At 44.1% G+C, this 22,904-nt stretch overlaps 1 protein-coding gene across 6 annotated transcripts in view; it reads right to left on the reverse strand.

The window, feature by feature from the left end:
* Positions 1–19,468, reverse strand: part of SLC44A3 (solute carrier family 44 member 3) — a 113,937-nt gene extending 94,469 nt beyond the window's left edge. For 3 of the 6 annotated variants that reach the window (XR_007126606.1, XR_007126605.1, XM_047725763.1), the window contains exons 1-5: positions 19,331–19,464; positions 18,691–18,798; positions 15,135–15,277; positions 12,693–12,829; positions 11,650–11,743 (exon numbers count right to left, since the gene is read on the reverse strand). Coding sequence is in view for 4 of the 6 variants with exons in the window: in XM_047725763.1 (XP_047581719.1) it covers positions 11,650–11,743; positions 12,693–12,829; positions 15,135–15,277; positions 18,691–18,798; positions 19,331–19,357 (509 nt within the window). In the remaining 2 variants the exon portion in view is untranslated. Of the gene's footprint in view, positions 1–11,649; positions 11,744–12,692; positions 12,830–15,134; positions 15,278–18,690; positions 18,799–19,053; positions 19,295–19,330 lie in introns of those variants that run through there. The other 3 variants (XM_047725767.1, XM_047725765.1, XM_047725766.1) reach the window with 3 other exon arrangements.
* Positions 19,469–22,904: the final 3,436 nt, after the last annotated feature.

A 22,904-nucleotide genomic window follows, 5' to 3' on the forward strand; every position in this document is an offset into this window, starting at 1 on the left:
GTTATGCTCCACAAATAAGTGAAACCATATGATAATTGACTCTCTCTGCTTGACTTATTTCACTCAGCATAATCTCTTCCAGTCCCGTCCATGTTGCTACAAAACTTGGGGATTCATCCTTTCTTTCTTTTTTTTTTTTTTTTTTTACAGCTTTATAAACATATATTTTTATCCCCAGGGGTACAGGTCTGCGAATCGCCAGGTTTACACAATTCACAACACTCACCATAGCACATACCCTCCCCGATATCCATAACCCCACCCCCTCTCCCAACCCCCTCCCCCCATCAACCCTCAGTTTGTTTTGTGAGATTAAGAGTCACTTATGGTTTGTCTCCCTCCCAATCCCATCTTGTTTCATTTACTCTTCTCCTACCCCCTCAACCCCCCATGTTGCATCTCCTCTCCCTCATATCAGGGAGATCATATGATAGTTGTCTTTCTCTGATTGACTTATTTCGCTAAGCATGATACCCTCTAGTTCCATCCACGTCGTCGCAAATGGCAAGATTTCATTTCTTTTGATGGCTGCATAGTATTCCGTTGTGTATATATACCACATCTTCTTTATCCATTCGTCTGTTGATGGACATCTAGGTTCTTTCCATAGTTTGGCTATTGTAGACATTGCTGCTATAAACATTCGGGTGCACGTGCCCCTTCGGATCACTACGTTTGTATCTTTAGGGTAAATACCCAGCAGTGCAATTGCAAGGGCAAAAATGAACTTTTGGGATTTTATCAAGATCAAAAGCTTTTGCACAGCAAAGGAAACAGTGAACAAAACCAAAAGACAACTGACAGAATGGGAGAAGATATTTGCAAATGACATATCAGATAAAGGGCTAGTGTCCAAAATCTATAAAGAACTTAGCAAACTCAACACCCAAAGAACAAATAATCCAATCAAGAAATGGGCAGAGGACATGAACAGACATTTCTGCAAAGAAGACATCCAGATGGCCAACAGACACATGAAAAAGTGCTCCATATCACTCGGCATCAGGGAAATACAAATCAAAACCACCATGAGATATCACCTCACACCAGTCAGAATGGCTAAAATTAACAAGTCAGGAAATGACAGATGCTGGCGAGGATGCGGAGAAAGGGGAACCCTCCTACACTGTTGGTGGGAATGCAAGCTGGTGCAACCACTCTGGAAAACAGCATGGAGGTTCCTCAAAATGTTGAAAATAGAACTACCCTTTGACCCTGCAATTGCACTGCTGGGTATTTACCCTAAAGATACGATCTGTTTTTTAAATGGTATGATCACTTAGCATCCATTTTTGTTCCATCCGCGGGACTAGAGGATGTCATGTGGCATGTAGAAGCCCTTAATAAATATACTACAAAGGCACTCAATGATTCACTAAATAGCATCTCCCTACTTAATACAGAAGTCTCACAGATATGCAAGGCAGTCCTACAGAATAGGATGGCCTTAGATGTCCTGACAGCAGCACAGGGTGGCACATGCGCAATTATCAAAGCAGAATGTTGCGTGTACATCCCAGACTATCACAAAAATGTCACAGGACTAATAAAAAATATGAATACCCAGATTAAGGCTCTACAAGATCCTTTTCTCTCTCTCAGTGATTGGTTAAGTTCCTGGTTTGAAGGAGGACTACGGCCAACAATTAAAATTCTCCTTTTCGGGCTTCTCATTCTTATCGCCTTATTAATATTAATGTGTTGCTTTGTTCAATGTTTCTCTACTTGGTGTCGAGACTCCATTGCTGCAATGACTTCACGACGACAGATGATCCTTACCACGCACAAAGACACTTCACTGTCAGCACTGGATTCAGCTGCCTCCGTCTTTCCTAACTCCCCTATACATTCCTCAACTGATCAATGTTGACCCGAATAGGTAGGGACAGACAACTCTACGCCCCTATTCAGCAGGAAGAAGTTACAGAAGGTGAGACCTTCCACCTTCAACTACCTTAAAGATTCAAGGGTCAAAATTGTTCAGGGGGGAATGAAGAGGGAGCAGGAGGCTGGCTGAGGACAAAGCAAAAGCTGGCACCTTGCACCCCCCTCCACCCGCTTCCCCTCGTAATATGTGTCACATTCCTCAGGCACCCCTGACTGCCCTAAAAGAAAAACAAATAGTTCACTCGCAGAGATCACAATCCTGCAAGGCAGGAGTCTCCCTCGGTTTACAAATGTCCTTGAGATTTACAACAAAGAAGTTACCTTATCAATAGCCCAATTTCCAGAGGCACATAACTCAGTTCCTCAAGCCCTAATGTCACCCTCCCCTCCATAAACAAAACTGAAGGAGGCTGAGGTAGAAGGAAAAGTAAATAAAGTTAAATTTCTTCTAAATCTAAATCTCACTAACAAGGACGCTTGATAGCAGGAATGTGACATTCCACCGGGAGACTCCCAACTGTCTTTATGTTAGTGCCTCATTAGAGGGAAATCGGCCTTGGCTTGATAGTAACCAGGCCTTCAATATCCTGACAGTCTTCTTTACCCCAATAGCCCTTCTGAACACCCCTTTGTCCTCACCTACCCAACTCCTGTGTATATAACCAGCCACTCCTCACATGCCCGGGGCAGCAGCTCTTTCTGCCCATGGGTCCTGTCCCCGTGCTTTAATAAACCACCATTTTGCACCAAAGATGTCTCAAGAATTCTTTCTTGGTCATTGGCTCTGGATCTCACCCCACCAAACCTCATCTAGGTTCTAGAACTTCATCACCATCACTGGTCTCTCTGCCTTTGGGGTTTTGTTGGTGGTGGTGAGTGGCTAAATGCGCCTGTAGCTATGCTGTAGGCATATGGTATTTTAGACCTCCAGGTGGTGGTGCCGAAATTAATCTGTAAAAGAGCTCTACTTACATGGCTTGAAGGCAAGTACTTGTAAGGTTTGGCCATTCTAAAACTCTTACAAAGATAGAAACTAGAAACCCAAATGTTTTTCAAGTTCATGTGATCTAGAAAAATACTTGATATGAAAGTGAATTTCAGGTTGCTGGTTTAATGAAAACAGACATCAAGATGAAATATAAACTTTTATTCTATCTGAGCTCACTAGCCTAATAAATTCATGTTGATGCTTGTAAGAGCAGTCAAAAAAATAGCTTAGGATAATGACTGACTTTGCCTAATGAAGTTTTTGTAGGTAATCTAACATAATTATTAAGGACAAATAAATAGATGTAAGCAAGATAGAAGTTTATAAATGAACTTTTTAGCAAGATTTATGTCTACTTAAATAGTTTCCTCCAATTTTTTTTTTGGCAACCTAAAGCCTTAAATTTTTGCTGAGTTAGGTTAAATGATAAGTTAAGTTAAATTCATTAAATTTAGGTAATTTCCAAATATAACAAAAAACAAATGCATTGTTAGCCACAGGTTTATCTACTATCAGCTTCTCACTACGGAGAAATTAAAAGATATTTGTATATGTTAACACTATACGGAAAAAGTTCAAAAGGTACATGCTTCTAGAACTTTTGAAATGTCTTCATAAATTTGCAATTCGAAAGAATGGGTTATCAGTATGTTCTTGTTACTGTAGGTGTGTTTCCCAGATGGGATGAAGATTTTCCTGCTGCAAGGCTGACACCCCCACAAAACCAAAGAAATTACTAGAAACTCTCTTTCCCACTTGGGGTAGATCTTCCCTGATTGCCAGTGATCAAAGCACCCACTGCACCCAGCAAATCAGACAAAACTTAGCAGAACTTTGCAAATGTTGTACAGTTCTCTCAGAAAACAACTTTCTGCTGATCCTGTCTCATGCCAGTATGACCAGCTAGTTTAAGTCTTTAAAGCCTTATGCTAAAGCCTACCATGAACAGGTTATACATGCTTTTCCTGAACCCAGGTTCAAAGACTCCTGTTGGGCACAGTCTGGAACCTGGTGACTGGGTGTTTTGGAAACATCACTGTTAAAAAAAAAAACAAAAAAACAGCTCTTGACCCTGTGGGAAGGGACGTTACCAAGTGCTCCTGACCACTGACACAGTTGTAAGATTAAAAGACAGAGCCTTGAGAACACATCTCACAGCTAACAAAGTCTCCCCCTGACATTGGTCCCGGGCACACACCAGATACCTCGAAGTCAAACTGATGAGGAAGAGATGTAGCTGACCTCAAGGTGGACTTCCATTTGAGACACCAGATTTAGACTTCATACTTTATTATTATTTTTTAACATTTTATTTATTTATTTTGACAGGCAGAGATCACAAGTAGGCAGAGAGACAGGCAGATAGAGAGGAGGAAGCAGGCTCCCTGTTGAGCAGAGAGCCCAATGTGGGGCTCCATACCAGGACCCTGAGATCATGACCCGAGCCGAAAGCAAAGGCTTAACCCACTGAGCCACCCAGGTGCCCCTAGACTTCATACTTTAAACAGAAAACCCCCTATCCTTCTTTTCCGTTCCTTTACTCTAGCACTGGCCTGGCAAGATAACCCCTTCATCTGGATCTCCCTGGTCATTATTAAGTGGGGGTAATCTTTTATTTCAGGCTAGGAGAAAATTTAACTGTGCCCCTAACATTTTACAATAAAATAAAATGTCTACCTGGTCGACTCCCCTTAATTTTCAGTTTGAATTACACTGAATTACCCTAGGAGGGTTTCAGGATTCAGGAGTTACTCCTTATGGCAGGTCCCTATTTCCCCGGTTAGGGATATATATAAATGAAGCTATGATTGAAAACTTTCCCCTAACTCTTAAAATTACTGCAAAATCTGCTGTTAAAACAATAGCAGACCAAAAAATATCCTTAGACTTTCTGGGCACAGTTGTCCTTGATACTAGAACAGCTCCTGATTCTCTTTTAGCTGAGCAAGGGGGTGTCTCTGCCATGGCCGACAGGACGCTGCACCTGGGCTAACACCTTCTGGGGAAACAGAAACTCAATTATGTAAAAATCACAAAACAAAGCATTTGGCTTAAAAAAGGTGACTTCTTCCACAGGGTTCTGGTGCCATGGGTCTAAAGTACTCTCCAAATACTGGGAATTATCCCGTTTATAGGAATCATAATCATCTCCCCGGGCTGTTGTATTCACTGGAAAGCTTTACTTTCGTGATCATAGCTGCTGGCCACCAAGCAAATGATCTCCCTAAGACTGGAATGTTTAAGGAACAAAGAAAAGGACTCAAAGAATGTATGTCTGAAACCAGGACCTGTGAGTATCACAGAAGTTAGGTGGAGATGGCATGACCAATGGGTACAGCACAAAGGAACAAGGGCAAGAACTTGGGAGCAGCACCTGCGAATGGCACCAAGACCTTACATTTTGATCTCTCAGTTACTCCAAGAGTCTGACCAAAATGGGGTAATTGTTAAAAAGAGAGTCACAGGACCAAAATGGTGTCACTTCAACCAAGTTCCCAAACCAGGGCTTAATAACTAATCTAATGGCTCTTTCAACCTCCCCCAGAAATGTAGTCCTACCAGGCAGCTCAGAATTTTTTAACTGGCACCATGTGGATGAGGTAATCTGCATAATGAGACCCTTTGCTTTTCTCCCTCAGGGAAAGCCACCTTGCCTGGAACAAGCCTTTCCTTCTGCTAGTAACTTTCTATCCCACCTTCCTTCCTATAAAAACCTCCCATTTTGTTCAGCTTCTTAGAGCTCTCCTCTACTTGTTGGGTAGATGCTGTCTGATTCGTGAGACGGCTAATAAAGTCAGCCAGCTTCAAAAGTATTCTGTTGAACTTTCTTAACACCACATTGTCTTAATCTTTAGTCACTTTATAGTAACTTTGAAATCAGGTGGTATGAGCTCTCTAACTTTGGTCCTCAAGAATTCTAGGTGTGAGAATCTCAGTCTTCAGTGTTTCTGTATTTTTTTTTAGAACAAGCTTGTCAATTTCTTAAAAAAATTATGTTGGGGGCACTACACTGAATCTGTAGGACAATCTGGGGAGAAATGACATCCTAACAATATTAAAACTTCTAATTCATGAGTATAATCTCTCTCTCCACTTACTTTGGAGTTCTTTAATTTCACAAAGGTCTTAAAGTTTTCAGTCAAGGTCTTCTTTCCATGGCTTCTGTCAAATTTATTCCCAGTTATTCTGCATTTTTTTGATGGTGCTAAAGACAGACTTTAACAATGATTTCTTAATTGTTGTAAGCGTCTAGAAAAGCTATTTGACCTTCTATCTCACAATTTTGCTCAATTCACTTAGTAGTTACTTTGTAGATTCCTTTGGATTTTCTATATAAGCTATTAGGTCATCTGTAAATAAAGATGATTTCACTTCTTTTCTATTTCTTTTCCTTCCTCTCTTTTGCCGTTCGTAGGACCTCCATGACAATGCTGAATGTTACTGGTCAGAGCTTTGTTCTCATCTTAGATGGGAAAGCATTCAAAAGTTCACCATCCAGTATAACATTAATTACAGATTTCTCATGGATGCACTTTCTCAGGCTGAGAACATTCTCAGCTTTTCCTAGCTTGCTCACCTCCTATTAAACAGACAGCTAAATAGTGTTACTTTATGTAAGCAGCCCGCTACTGACAGCCACGTAGATTCTCACTCTTCTGCTGTTACAAACACTGCAGAGAAGAATTCTGCACAAATGTCATTTCACAGCAGTACATGTGTACCTGTATATTAAGTTCCTAGAGGTAGAGAAGTGCCTGGCTGGCTCAGCTGGAAGGGCATGCGACCCTAGATCTGAGGGTCCTGAGTTTGAGCCCCACGTTGAGTGTAGAGATTAAATAAATGAGCTTAAAAAATTCAATTTCTAGAAGTAGAGAAGGTTTTGATTTAAACCTGGTGAATACTGATGCATGTCCTTCCATTGATCCCCACCTCAGCAATGTATGAAAGTGTCTATTTCCCCACACCTTTGCCAGTAGAGCACATTATCCAATGGCAGGTGCTGTCATCTAACCACCGGAAGTGTGAAAATATTAGATTCTTACACAGAATCTCCCCTATCATAGGGAAAGTCCCGCCTCTTCTAATATGCTTAAGCAACACTGTGCTTTATCTTGGAAGCATCGATTCATGTCTATATCTCATTCTTATACTGAGATATTGTTGGTCTTTTAAAAGTTGGATTAGCAAGGTGTTTTATAAATTAGAGAAATCCTTTTATATGAATTGCAACTTGTTCGCCTGTTATTTTTGCTTATGTTATTTTTGTAATTGGTTTTTGTGTGGCCAAATTAACCCATTTCTTATTTTATGTCTTCTGAGTTTTAAGTCATAGATAGAACCCTTCCATACTTTGAGATTATAGAAGAATTCTCCCATGGCTTCTAGTACTTTCTTGGTTCACTTTATACATTAAAATCTTTAATCTCTTTGGGGCACCTGGGTGGCTCAGTGGATTAAACGTCCAACTCTTAACTTTGGCTCAGGGCATGCTCTCAGGGTCAGGGCTTTGGAAGTTATCTCCCATGATCTCTTTATTTGGGCTCCATGGGGTGTGGCTTACTTGAGTCCTCTCTCTCCCTCTCCCTCTGCCCTGCCCCCCCTCTAAAAAGCAAGTTTTTTTTTTTTAATGGAACAATAAGCAGTTACTTTTTTATTAAGGGATAGCTCTATGAATACAAAGATACATTATTGTTTTTTTATTAATTTTTAAATTTTTTTATAAACATATAATGTATTTTTATCCCCAGGGGTACAGGTTAAAAAACAGGTTTAAAAAAATGAAGTCTTTAATCCATTTGGACTTATTCATTCAAGGATTGAGGCATAGATCGAGCTTTTTCCCCTGGATGCCAGTCCAGCTGGCCCAATACTACCTGTTGTATGTTGTATGACAAAATGCCTGTCATTTTGTCACTGATTTGAGATGCCACTTTTATCGTGTACTAAATTTCTGAAAGCATTTGGGTCTGTTCCTGGATTACCTAGTATCTTTCACTGATCCTTCCAACATGAAATAGTACTGTTATCAGCTAGACCCTAGGATGTGATCTTTATTGCTAGCCTTCTTGTACACAATGACCTCTGTCCCACATTTTCCCTTAAACTCTTCTTTGCAGCTTATCTCTTAACTCAGGCAAAAGACCTGAGGGCGTAGCATCCCTTGATGGGAACCAAAACTGCCCCTCAAGCAATAATGATCACCCAGACCAGTTTGAGCTTAGCCCCACCTCACAGCTGTGCAGATGGACCACGGAGTGACCCATGGAGTGACTGACAGTTACCTGTACCTCATCATAGTACTAAAACTTCGAAAGAGGAGCAAGAACCTCATTTACATAACATGTAATGTGTGTACGTACAGCTATATTTCCTCAAGACACATGTGTGACCTGATGCCCACCTCTACATATGGGACAAGGCTTCCCTTTCTAAATATTCACCCTAACTGTAAATAAAAGGAACCCATCCACCCTTGCTCTGGGAGTCAGGGCGTTGGAAGTCATCCCCCCATGATCTCCTTATTTGTAGCAAATAAAATTTCCTTTATGCGGCAACTCACCTACCGTAGTTTCTATCTGTGACTCACCAAGAAGTGAACTCATGTTAGTTCCATTACGGTATTTTAGTTACTACACTTTATATGTTTTAAAAACTGAAAGGACTAGGCTAGTTAGTCTCTGCTGTTTTTCTCATTCAGATTTTTTGGGCTTTCTTTTTTTAATTTCCTTACAAATTTTAAAATCAGCTTATCTAGTTCCTGAAAAAATTCCGTTTTTTGTTTTATTTGGAATCATGATAAATTTATAGCTCAACTCAGGGAGAAATGACATCTTTATAATGTTGAGTCATACTGTCAACAATAGTATTTTTCTATTTGTTTAACTTTTCCTTGTAGCTCAGGAACATATTACAGAATTTTTTTTTTTTTTAAGATTTTATTTATTTATTTGACAGAGAGAGACCACAAGTAGACAGAGAGGCAGGCAGAGAGAGAGAGAGAGAGGGAAGCAGGCTCCCTGCTGAACAGAGAGCCCGATGTGGGACTCGATCCCAGGACCCTGAGATCATGACCTGAGCCGAAGGCAGCGGCTTAACCCACTGAGCCACCCAGGCGCCCCTGACTGTATATTTCAATGCACCTGTTTGAATTCCTCTGATCAAACAATGCAGTGACATGCATGGACACCCACACTGGAGGCTAGGACTAGAACTTACTGGGTGGAAAAACACAAGCCTTTTAGATTTTAAACACATGGGGGGACTCAAAATACAATATTATGTTGAACCCCAAGGGAAAAAGATACACTTGCTTGTTATCTTCCGCACTATTTTTTCACTGCTCTTAAAAGCTCATTCTGTGGGACACAAACCTTCTTGATATCCAACCACTGGTCTAAAAGGGTATGTTACGCCTCATGTGATCAACTGAGGAAGAAGAAACAACTGGTTTAGTCAATAGAGGTATTTAGAAAATGTTCTTTGGCCCTATGGCCACACTTCTCATGATTTCAAGTTTTTACTCTTGGCAGTGCTCTTCCATGATAAATATGATCATTTCCATCTTAAAACAAACTCTTGCTTGTGTAGGGAAAGGAAATGGAGCCCTCAAGGCTATTTCTCTCCCCCGACTCTGTCCAAGAAAGGCTGATCAGCAGGTTTGTCTTTCCATGAAAAGGTCTGCATTTAGGGGGTGAAAGGCCTAGGACAGGCATGACAGAAAACTGGGGACCCTCGGACACAGACTATGGGCCTCCCCCCAACCCCACCTTGGTGTGAGCCCAAGGAGGCCATTTGCCAGGCAAAACAAAACCAATGCAGCCTTGATTGTTGGCTTTGGATTACAGAAGCTAATATGGACACTGTCTGGGTTTGCACGCCAACTCTTCTACTTGCTGCTTGTGCTGCCTTACCCTGTCCTTGCACTAGGTTTTCACCCTATAAAATAGGGATGAAAACAATGCCTAGAGCCCAGTGGTTTTTGAGAGGTCCAGATAAATGAATACATGTCAAGAGCTTCGAAAAGTACCCGACAACTATCAAAACCTCAATAAATGTTCGCCATTATCATCCACAACATCAAGATACAAGCTTCCCATAGAATTACAGTTGCCATTCCATTCACAGCAAGAAGAACTCATCCACCTCTGCTTAAGCTGCAACCTGAAAAAATTCCATTCTCTTTCGATTCCCTCTACAGGCACAGTTACAAACTGTGTTCCTTAAAAAAGTCCTTCTCAAAAGACAAATCCTGTATGACCTCACTTATATGTGGAATCTGAAATAGTCAATTTCACAGAAGCAGGCAGTGAATGGTAGTGGCCTGAGGTCTGGAGGAGGGGGAATAGGAAGACGGTCCAAGGGTAGAAGGATAAATCAAACAAACAAAAAACCCCTTCTCTCCAAGTGTTAAATAATTTAACTTACTACAACACTGCAGTTTATTTTTTTGGCTTTAGTTATGTTTCATTGAGATACATTAATGATAGCCGACAAAACTCAGAATTTTTAAAAATAAGGTATAGAAATATACAATGGATACTCCTCTCTGAAAATAACCCTCTCCTTTTCCAGTTACATGTAACACAAAGTGTTCATTTTAGAAAAGAATGCCAGGAGAACGGTCAATTGTATTTTTCCTCCTGTGTATCTGGAATCTACACAAGTGTTGTGTTTTGTTGTAAGCACCTCCGAGACCAGCGTTTTCCAAGCTATACTTGTAACCCATTAGATTATGAAAAAAATTAGTCTTAAAAAAGTGAAACAGTTGGAACTATTAGTATGCATCATACACAGCAAGGGGAAATCTTGTCATGTGAGACTTCTATTTCTGTTTTACACTCGTAAGTACATATGAAGGTGTATGTCCACGGCACTGGGCAGTGATGGAATATATTTCCTACCATGGGTCCCAACCAAGAGTCTGATCAATACCGTGCTAGACAGCTGGCACATAGCTTGTTCTACTTAAATTATCATTACTTCTCAGGGACTCTGCACAGAGGTCTCCCTCATTGTAAACATGTGGACAACTTTTCAAAGAATGGTAATGCAGAAGAAACCTGAGTCCTCCTTCAGAACATCTCAGCATTCTAACAGGGGCCACGGGTAGTCATGGCATTTTCCCAGTTACCTCTCAATGGCTCAAATGGGAGCCACTTACCATGGCAACAACCCCTGCTTCATCACCGTAGCTTTATTCTCTAGATACCTGTGAGGCGCCTCCCATGTGCCACGAACTACACTAGGGGACTGGAATGGCTGATGCTAGGAGGAGTTCACAAGCAGATCCTTGAGAAGGACCCGTTTTCAGTCCTCGTTGGGAAGAGGTGTGGGGTGGCCACTCGGCCTTGCCCATGTAGGTCTGTTCCTTCTGGAGAAATCTAGAGCTATAAAAACTAACAACGTTTCATAGCAATAAAAGAGCAAAAGTAAACTGTTTCTACTTTGTAATGAATAGGTGGAGGAGAAAAAAATACATACCAACTACTTGATAAAACCACTCCATTGGTAATAACTCACGATAGCTCTAGTGTTGTCCTGTAGGACAATGTGCACCTTCATTGTTGACTTTTCTCCTCTTGTGGCCTGGTTCCGAATCCACTGTCCATGCCATTGTTGCAGAGTCCCTCCTTGCCCTTTCCCTGGCCTTTTCTAGACGGTGGGCTCTACCAGATACCTCCTTTGTGCTTCTGACAATACCCACACAGCAACGGTTGCACGTCAAATACCCCATGACTTTTGTGGATGGAGAAGGAAAAACGGAAGCTTCTTACCTTGGAGGAACTGGCAGCCTAGGGCACAGTGAGTCTGCATTTGGATTCTGGGTGTAGTTGACGGAATTCAAACTATAAACACATAGGAAGGACCCTGGAAGCAGAAGACAAACACATTGTACCATCTCCCTACATTGTGCTCAGCTTTGTAGGGGAACCAGGAAGAAAGCCGGAGACCTTTCACCAAACCGGGAAGGAAAGGGAATTAATCACTCAGATTTAGAAAACAGGTCTACATGTGTTCTAAACACAAAAAGAAAAAGCATACGATCGTACAAATCATACAAATTGGAGGTCAGATTAGGTTCTCTCTCTACCTACCCCCCCCCCCCCCCCACAATCTTGATTCAAAACTGGAAGTTGATAGGATTGGCAGGAAAATCATTTGACGTTTTCTGAAGATGATTTATTGCCCAGGCTTGATATTTTTAACCCAGCCTTGCAAATAATTTTTTCAAAATTGGGCACACCATTCCACAGGCAGATAAACCTTGCAATGGGTGGCCTTGAATTTCTTTTACTTTCCTCTGCTTGTTTAATCCTTGTTTCGTAAATCTCAAGGGTAGGCTCTGAGCCAGATACTTCAGTTACATGCATGATTAGAGCAAGGATCCACAGGCCAGCGTTTTAATGAAAGAACTTACTTGTTGGCAGTTCAGCCCCGAGCCTGCAGCCCCTCTCTAGGACTAGACGTGCCCGTGTGCACAGAGCTCTCTGACCTCTGTCTGAACCTGCCTCTGGGGCCTACAGGTCAGTCTACGCTGTGCTCAGTAGGGACGACCACTCCCTGGCAGTGAGCAGAGAACAGCTAGGGTTTCAGATAAATTCCAGGTAACACTGAATGAACAGTGCACAAGCCCAGGAGAAAACAATTATGGCCTTTCCTAGGCAAGAAGCAGCAGCCCCAAGGAAGGACAATTTCCAGCTTTGCAGAGAAGGCAGTGTCAGGGCAAGCTGTCTCCTCTAGGTTGGCACCATTGTGGTCACCCCGCTGCGGTTCCCAGCCTGAGGGAGAAGAACATGCCCCATCCCGCAGTGCCCACCATTGTTGTCTGCAAACAGCTGGACCTCTTCCAGGGTATCAAGCTGCTCTCCAGGACAGCTGGCCACGCAGAGGACGGTGGAGCTGAGCCTCACGTCCTTGACTTCCAAGTGGCAGGAGTTCATAAAGAACACGTGTCTATGCAACAGAGGAAACAGAAGACTATTAGAGCATTTCCTCTCATCGGGTTTAATTATGCACCTTAAAAAAATCCATATGTTATTAAACGTGGGAATAACATAGGCAAACATTTATAACCAAATGCTTCATTTACCGTGTATTATGCCTACTGGGGTCATCTATGGAGATGTGCAGGGCAGGAACCAGGCTCCAGTGTCTCTCCTGGGAGAGAACACTAAGGGATGACCTGAGGAAGTCAATGAGGAAGCAAAGGGACTGATTAAATCTCCCAGGGGAACCGACATCAGGCCAGTGCAGAAACTACTCAATGAAGCCCACGGAGGACATATTTGCACCTGAGTGTCCTTCAGAGAAACAGCTGAACTTCACAGGCAAGTGAGAAGGACAAGGGGAGAGCTGAGGCTGTGAATTAATAGCCTGCCCCTCCCTCTGCTTCCCAGCTTGAGAACGAGGAAGCTCAGGAGACCCTTCCCACTCTAGCTTGGGTAGGTGGGGGACGAGAGCAAGGCCAGTTGTTGCCATTAGTGGGGTCGTGAGCCAGGTGAGCAGTAGTAGCCCCGACCATGCCCAACACCTCTCACGGCTGTGGAGATTGGGGGAACAGCATAAGAGCCCCAGAGGCTGCTCAGTAGGCCGTCCTCTAGGGCAGGGACCTGGAGTGGGGGTGCAGATCTCCTGGATATACGATACATACACGCTTTACTTACTTTTTAAAAAATTGTGGTAAAAAACATAAAATTTTACCGTCTCAACCATTTTAGGTATAGAGTGCAGTGCCCGTAAGTACGTTCCCCCTGCTGTGTGCCCATCAGCAAACCCCCATGGGACGCTGTTCACCTTGTACAACCCAAACTCTGTACCCAGTAAGCAGTAAGCCCCCCGCCCCTGGCAAGTGCATCCTGCTTTGTCTCTGGGGATGTGACTACTCTAGTTACTTCAGAGAGGGAAATCATAAAGTATTTTTCTTTGTGCAACTTATTTCACTTAGCATAATAGCCTCAAGATTTACTCATGTTGTAGCCTGTGTCAGAATTTCCTTCCTTTTTAAGGCTGAATAATATCCCATTAAAAAAAAAAAAAATATATATATATATATATATATGTTGTGTGTATATATACACACACACATACACACAACATGAGGTTTATTCATTCATCTGCTGATGGGATGCCTCGTGACTTCTACCTATTGGCTACAGAGAATAAAATATATACTTTACAATTCCAAGAGGAACTGACCATTTCTCAGCATGCATGGGTCCATCTGGGTAGCCCCTTCCTTCTTTTCTGTAAGTGACCCACAGGTGCAGGAGGAAATGCCAGACAGCAGTCCATGCCCCGCAGGGCAAAGCTCCTCTATTCAGCAGCAACATTCAGGGGTAGAAGAGGCCTGGTCTGAGATTTGCATTTGGTGATTTCAAATGTATATTCAGGGCCTATTTATTTACTTATTTTTAAAGAGTCTATTTATTTATTTGACAGAGACACAGGGAGATTGGGAACACAAGCAGGGGGAGTGGGAGAGGGAGAAACAGGCTTCCCACTGAGCAGGGAGCCCAATGCAGGGCTCGATCCCAGGTCCCTGGGATCATGACCTGGGAGGAAGGCAGATGCTTAACAACTGCGCCACCCAGGACCTATTTAGATCCATAAATTTTCTCTCCTAGGAGGTGCTCTTGATCAAGTCTCAAAAATTATGACAAGGCAGTCCTCCTCTTAGAAACATCATGGCTGGGGATTCCCCTCAGGGGATTTCTCTCTTTTCTTCTTCCTGTTTCTGTGTCGGAGTTGGAGGGGGTGCTGGCACCATAGTGTCGTAGTTGAGAGTTTCAACAGGGGAGGTACTGGGACACATTCCCCGAAAGTCCCAGCTGGGATTCAGGGATTTCCACTGAGATAAAATACTGTGGGTGGTGCATGACTGGTATCATATAACGGGCCATGAATCTGATCCATTACGGAGAACAGCAGCAGCTAACATAAAGCCTTAGCTCATGCGGTATCTCAGTGGATCCTTGTGAGGTAGGTAGAATAACCAGTTGAAAAGATGACAACTTGGCTCAGAGAGGTTAAGCGCTCTGCCTCAGGCCACATAGCTGAAAAGTAGCACAGGCTGAATCTGAACTCTGGATCGGCTGACTCTAAGACCTGGGCCTTTCCAACCACACACAGGCCTCCCTTTTTATGAGACAGGCTGACAGTTTTAAAAGGAGAACTAGTTTCAAGGCTCCAAATGGCTCACTGATACAGTTCTGAAATATAGTACAGCCCCTCTAGGTTGGGGACTGACGGGAACACTTACTTTTTTAGGGTCATGTCCTGCCCTGAAAGAGGGGCCCCTTCCACTGGGGAGTTCTTCTGGCCACACACGTTGCCAAAGCTGTCATAGCCAAAGAGAAGTCTTGCTGTGGCGCCCGCCGCCACCGAGTAGCCCGTGATGAACATCTGGCAAAACCCAAGGGACACGTGAGAGCCTGGCCCATGCGCTGAAGACTTAGACCTCACCCCCCACTCCACCCTGCCCCCTGGAGTCGCCCCCCATCCCCGAGGGTGCTGATACAGAGTGCAGCCAGGGAGAAGGCCAAGCTCCCCAGCATCACCGGGTACTCTCCTTCAGCGACAATGTCAGGAACCCCAGTCAGGACGCTGTTACTCTCACACCTGTTTTAATAGGTTAGGTAGGGAGAACAAACTTTAGGGCTGAACAAATTGTTCTCCATGTTCTCACCCCCACACATCCTACCGTCTTTTCCAAGAGTCTGTCATTTTTCCTTCTGGGTCTAACTTTAACAGGGCAACTCAACACCCCCTCAGGTTCTTGCTTTATCTAAGGGTTCCTGGGGCACTACTTCCTCCCCAGAGCTTCCTTCCATCCCTCTCTCCTTCCTCTTCCCTTCCCTTTTCCGGAGTTTCCTTCCCTCATTCCTGCCTTCCCCGTTTTTCCCTCCCTCCCTTCTCCTCACCTCCCCCACCCTTTCCGCTCTTCTTCTTTTGTCTTCTATTTAGGCGGACTCGGACCCTCAGGGGACAGAGGCAACACAGCAGACAGCAGACGTGTATCAAATACTGCCCATAGCAAGGGAGAAAATGATGTTTGGGGGTTAAGTACTTAAGATACACAAAAGAAAGGATCTCAGGAATTCTGGACAACATCCTGCAACCTACAGTCACTAGTATCCAATTTCATCATTAATATGGAATATTTGAAATTTCCGCTCAGATGACTTTCGTACTGTATGCCTTCACTAAGACTGTGTATCTTCCAGAATGCCCTCTTAGTGTGGTAAGCTTCCCAGTTGACAATGCACAGAAGAGCATTTAGTAATTCAGTCCCAACATAATCATTCCAGGAGTGTGGATATGCCACACCACTCAATAAAATACAGTAATGACACCCCATGGCCCAAAGGTGCGTTGTCCCAAAGTCAAGTACATCGCAGATACTCTTCATTCATTCGCTACTAATTTAGAAATCAAAGTAACAATCTTGAAGTGCCCAGCCTGTGCCAGATGTTGCCAGGCGGCCACAAAGATGAACAAAATCGAGTGCCCGCCTTCGGGAAACAGCCCAGAAGATGGGCAGGCTCTCTGTCCCCGGCCCACCCCAGCACCTCCTCAGCTCCAGGTCAGATTTTAGGACTGAGAGAGCATCACCTTTGCTGGTGGACAGCTCCCCCACCCGGTACTTAGAGGGGGTGTGGGCTGCTGCTGACCCAGCCCCAAGCTACTTCTCTTGCCTTCTCGGCTCTCTGGAGTGTGGGAGGATCCCGACTGGGTCTGGACTTGAAGGAAAGGGAAGCGGGGCTGCTGCCAGGCTCACCGGAGAGCTAATAAGGAAGGGGTATTCTTCTCTTATCAACATTCTGTAGTTAGTATCTCCCCTGGGAAGCTGGAGGGAGGAGTGGAAGCTTTGTTTTGTTTTACGCTAGGAAGGATTGGTTCACACCGAGTCCCTGCCTTACTACTACTACTACTACTTTAAACCATCACTCTGTTCTAATTCCCAACACACAATTACAGTTCCATACGATGGGTGATAAAGCAGGAGCAGAGATACCAGGTATGGTGAGGCGACCAAGGTGCCATGAAAGATCCAGAAAATGGAGTCTTTAAAAGGAACGGGAGAGGGCAGATGGGGGAGAACACTGCAGAGGTAAGTAGAGGCAGACATGGTCCAGAATTTGAGACATTCTGTTCTGTGTCTTATGCAAATATAAACAAAGGCCGGCACCCTTTGTCTTTGCAGCAGACTGCACTTGGCTGTAATTCTGACCCCCCACCCTAGACCTCCTCTGGTCCTAACTTGGGGCAGCACCATCAATTACCCCGTCTAGCATGCACCTTGTTACCGATCAGCACGTCAGAAAACCAGGAAGCCTAACAGCAGAGACAGAAAAACACGCCTTGCCCTGGTTTAAGCATCCGTGGTTAAAAAATGTTGCAGAAGATGGGAGAGGCCAGTCGGCTTGAAGGGCTCTCATTATTATCCAAATGCAATACAGTAAAGAGAATGCAGGAATATTTAAGGCTTTCTACTGTGCTAAGGACATGTAATTTGAAAGCAGTTTCCAGCTCTGTGCCCCCTCTGGGATGGTTCCTAATTCTTCAGGCTGTGATGAGCCATCAACGAATCCTTTCCCCAGATGGCTGTTGGGCTGAGAGTTTGGTAGTGATGTCCTAGGTTAGAACCCTGGAGGGGGTAGGGAAGGCCACTAAGTAACATGAACAGCCTGAGGTCAAGGCTGCTGGGCATCTGCAGGACAGGTGCTCACTGCCTCTGTACACTAGGGACCTGGAGAAACAGCAGCATCTGCAGGGAAGCTGAGGAGGAGGCAGTGCAGGAACACACTCTCCTGGTTCCTACAGGAGGGCCTGGAGGGCAGTGACTTGACAACTCACAGCACTCAGCCACACCTTTAAGACCCAACCTTCCATCTTACCTGTAACCACATCGGTCAAGAGAAACCAGTAGGTAAAGTCAACAAATGAAAATGCCTTTTGAAAGAAAGAGGAACTTGGAAAGAGAACCAAACATGGTATAGCAACAAAGGTAATTACTACAGGGTAGCTGTAATGCTGCTTTGTAAATTAATCATTAACCATGTGGCTAACAGTGTGCCCCAATCCAGAATGGATCATCTCATGAACCTGGTCTTTCAAGAAGCTGAGTGGGACTCCTCCCGCCGTGACCTCAACTCTAAAGTAAGTTATCAAAGCACCAAGATTTAGCTGCCAAGAGACCCGCCCAGGACTAAAATGGCACAGCCCGAAGAGGTCTACCAGCAATCCTATTTAACTGGAACGAGAATGGGAAAAAAATCATTACCTATCTAACTAGAGTTTATATCAAAGTCTCGTTTCCCCATTAGCTGCTAAACACAACAGACCGAGCGTGTGTACATTATGCTCAGCTAAAGTGAGAGCCATTTATCTATAGGCTCACCCTGGATTTTTCTGTATCAGAAGAATGGCAAACAGGTGCCAACTACTGCGTTTGGAGGGCCGGGATGGTGAAAGAACTGGCACGCAGGGAGCTCAGATAATAGGGGACCACACACTAGCATATAAATAATCCTAAAAGGTGATTCTCATTTCCTAATGGAGACTCCCATTAGAATGTGGCCTGATGCTGTAAGACAGACTGTCCAACTTAGCCAGTCACCTGACAGGAACTCCGAGGACTGATGTTTCTTCGGTGGTAATAGCAGCTGTCTCTCACTGCAGCACAGACCTTAACCTGGTACCACCTGGAGCCCTGGGCTTCCCCAGGGAAGGCACCAGGAAGGCGACTGCTGTTTGGGCCCAGTCATTTCAGGGCACACGCTGTGCTCTCTTCCCTACTGGGCACCCATACTCACCAAACCAGTCCAGAAGAGAAAGAACAGGAATAGCCATGTCGTATCTGTGCATTTCCTATAAAGCTGAGGTCTCCATTCTCTTTGCTGGGGGGTTCTCTCTGCAGAAGCCTTCCAGACAAAAGAAAAAAAAAAAAAGCGGGGCGCGGGGGTGAACTTGAGGAAAGGCGGATAAATAATCCTATGGGTCCCAACCTGCAGCCAAACGTACTGAACACTGTTCAAAGTAACTTTTCTTTCTTTTCCTTATTCCTCTCTTTTCCTTTTATTTATTTTTTAACGTGGCCCCCTGAAGTTTTCAACAGAGACTTTGAAACACCCGCTCTGTGCAGAGCGGACCTGAAGTCCCCAGCCGCCAAGCCCTACCTGGAGGTGCACCTGCAGGCGGCCCCAAGTTTGTGCTCCGCAGCCAGCCTCTCCCTCGCCTCCGCCCCAGCCACTGAGGGGGTCCTTCCCGCCAAGTGTCCCCAGGACTCGGCGGCGCCGGGGCGGGGGCTGTATCCGCCAGAATTGGGGAAGGCGGAATCGTGCAAGGAGGTCGCCCGAACCTGCCCCCAGGACCCCCAGGCCTCCCGCGGGGCCTCCCCCCCCACCCCAGCACTCCCGGGAAGCCCCGTCGCTCCGGGACGCGGAGGTCGCTCACCAGGTACTGGGCGCCGGGGCACTGCATCCTACGCTCCGGGGCCGGGCGGGGGACTGGGAGCCGACGGAGCGCCCGCGGCGGGTGAGCTCGGGGCCGGGAGGCCCAGCGGCCGGAAGAGACGCAGCGCCGCCCCGCGGCCGCCTTCCAAAGCCACAGACTTGACCCCGGGAGCCACCGGAGCTGCTCTGGCCCCGCCCAGGTCAGTCACCTGTTCGCGGGAGTGCCGCCTTTTTCTAGGGCGTTAGGCCTCCACCACCTGGGCGGTGGCACCTGCGGGGGTATCCCGCCGGTTTCCCGACGCAACCGCAGACCCGGGCCCGCCACGATCCTAATGAACCGGTCGACCACTGCAGAGAGTACGAAGTAGAAAGTCTCTGCAAATCCTTCCCCGCGGGTGGGGAACGGTCATAGGTAGCTAATGGTAAATGGCACTTTCCAGGTGCCGGCTTCTCTTCTAAGGGCTTCACAAGCATTGTTCAATAATCGATTAGGCAGAAGTCACTGTTATCTGCGAAACAATGAAGGAAACTGAGGCACAGCAAAGCAGTGATGGCATATGCCAGTAAGCATGCTAGTAAGCTCTAAAACTGTGAGTTGAACCCAGGTACTCAAGCAGGCACTTTCAAGGTGGTTCCTTGCCAACAGCAGTGTATGAATCATGAAACTAAAACAAAGAGAAATATGAAGCATGAAAAATTGCAATTAATGTTCGTTGATGCTATGTATTAATAACGTGGGATACATATAGGAAAACATATAGCTGAGGAGGAATTAATGATGGGAAGAAGTTTCAGCAACTCTCCAGAGGCAGCAGGAAAAGGTTAAGAAAAGGAAATAAGGTAGCTTATTTGCTTTTGTTTTAATTTTTTAAAGGATTTTATTTATTTATTTGACAAAGAGAGAGAGCACAAGCGGGGGGAGCAGCAGGCTGAGGGAGAGGGAGAAGCAGGCTCCCCGTGGAGCAGGGAGCGGGGAGTGGTGCTCAATCCCAGGACCCTGGGATCATGACCTGAGCTGAAGGCAGACACTTAACTGACTGAGCCACCCAGGTGCTCCAAGGCAGTTTATTTTAAATATCCTACTTAATATCAAGGATAGAGCTAGAGCAGAAAAGGAGTGATATAAAAATGGAGAGGAGGAAATATTTGAAGACCTAAGGGTAATAAATTCTAAGGTTGAAAGAATAAATAAATAAACCTCAGATTGCATGGGAAAATCTCATGCCAAATATATATTTCAAATACCTCAAATACCTTTTTTATTTGTTTTAGGAATTTTCTAAGAAAATTTTCTAAGAATCCATTCACTGGAGCAATGGACCAACTACCCAACTAGTTCTCATCAGAATAACAGCTCCTACTCTGACCCACGATCAGTCAACTCACTTATCACAGGAACGCACTCTTTAAGACTCTCTTTAAACCCTCCCCTTGCCGTGTCCAGGAATTCTCAACTATGGCATGCCCAAATTGCTCAATCGAATCAGCCTGTCCGCATTGAAGGACCCATCTTATACCAGACCCTGAAAAATCTATAAATATCACATCTTGAAACACATCAAACATGTTCATATTAAGAAATTTATAAATAGTACTAAATAAAAATAAAGCATCATTGATTGCCTTTAGAAGTTTCTAGGGGTCGACTCATTATTTTGAAAACTGGTTAAGGAAAGGGAAAAAAATCAAGCACATATCCTATGAACTATAGGGTAATCACATGACTGATGAAGGAGATTTTACTTTATAGAAATATCCTGGCTTACATAAGTGCAGAAGGAAAGATAGAATTTAGGATATCAGAGTCTGCCAAACAAGACAACAAAGGGACAATCAGACATCAGTCTTCCACCAGTGGAGAATGCATTGCCACCTGCGAGGTAGTCAACCTGAAAACTCTACATGAATCTGACTACCAATTTATAAGAAATATAGGGAATAGAGGAACAAGTCAAATGACATCCCAGGGACGCCATCAGCAGAACCAAGAATGGGAGAGTCCGAGATACATGACCTAGCTTTAACGTCATCCACAATAGTAGCAGCAGAAAAAAGATTATAAGAAGAAAAAAAAAAAAAAAGACAGAGGGGAACCTATAAATTAAAAGAGATTTGGAAGGTATTTTAACACATAATAGGAGATATTGTTTAGCTTCAGATTAAACCAACTGGAAAAATGAAAGGAAAGACCTTTCAGGGGATTATCTGATTGAATATTTGATACTCTGATATTCAATTTATATTTAATTTATAATTTAGGAATCTGGGGATCTGATGATGTCATTAGGATTACATTTAAGGAGAGTCTTTATCATTTAGATTTACATACTGAAACTTCTATAAAATAGTAGACTATCTGGGATTTGCTTCAAAAAATCCAGGGCAACCATTTTATACCAACACAAAAATAGACTCAAAATGGATAAAAGATCTAAATGTGAGATAGGAAGCCATCAAAATCCTAGAGGAGAACACAGGTAGCAACCTTTTTGACCTTGGCCACAGCAACTTCTTGCTAGACATATCTCCAAAGACAAGGGAAACAAAGGCAAAAATGGACTATTGGGACTTCATCAAGGTAAAAAGCTTTTGCACAGCAACGGAAAACAATACTTGCAAATGATATTGTCTTAGTCATTTAGGGGCCAGTATCCAAAATATATAATAAAATTATACAACTCAACACCGAAAACAAACAAACAAACCCAATTTAAAAACGGGCAGAAGACATGAACAGACATTTCTCCAAAGAAGACACACAAATTGCCAACAGACACATGAAAAAATGCTCCACATCACTGGGCATCAGGGAAACACAAATCAAAACCACAAAGAGATACCACCTCACACCAGTCAGAATGGCTAAAATTAACAACTCAGGAAATGACAGAATGGCTAAAATTAACAGCTCAGGAAACGCAAGGATGCGGAGAAAGGGGAACCCTCCTACACTGTTGGTGGGAATGCAAACTGGTGTAGCCACTCTGGAAAACAGCATGGAGGTTCCTCAAAAAGTTGAAAATAGAGCTACCCTATGACCCAGCAATGGCATTACAAAGTATTTACCCCAAAGATAAAAATATAGTGATCCGAAGGAGTACCTATATCTCAATGTTTATAGCAGCAACGTCCACAATAGTCAAACTATGGAAAGAGCCTAAATGTCCATCAACAGACGAATGGATAAAGAAGACATGGTACACACACACACACACACACACACACACACACGCACGCACACACAGTGGAATACTACTTAGTCATAAAAAAGAAATCTTACCATTATTAATGACGTGGATAGAACTAGAGGATATTATGCTAAGTGGAATAAGTTAATCAGAGAAAGACAATTATCATATGATCTCACTCGTATGTGGAATTTTAGGAACAAAACAGAAGATTGGGATGCCTAGGTGGCTCAGTCGTTTAAGCGGCTATCTTTGCCTTGGGTCATGGTCCTGGGATCCTGGGATCAAGTCCCTTGTCGGGCTCCTTGCTCTGTGGGGAGCCTGCTTCTCCCTCTCCCTCTGCCTGCCACTCCCCCTGCTTGTGCTCTTTCTCTCTCTGACAAATAA

The sequence above is a fragment of the Lutra lutra genome, chromosome 4 (genome assembly GCF_902655055.1).
Source record: "Lutra lutra chromosome 4, mLutLut1.2, whole genome shotgun sequence".
NCBI classification, from domain to species: Eukaryota; Metazoa; Chordata; class Mammalia; order Carnivora; family Mustelidae; genus Lutra; species Lutra lutra.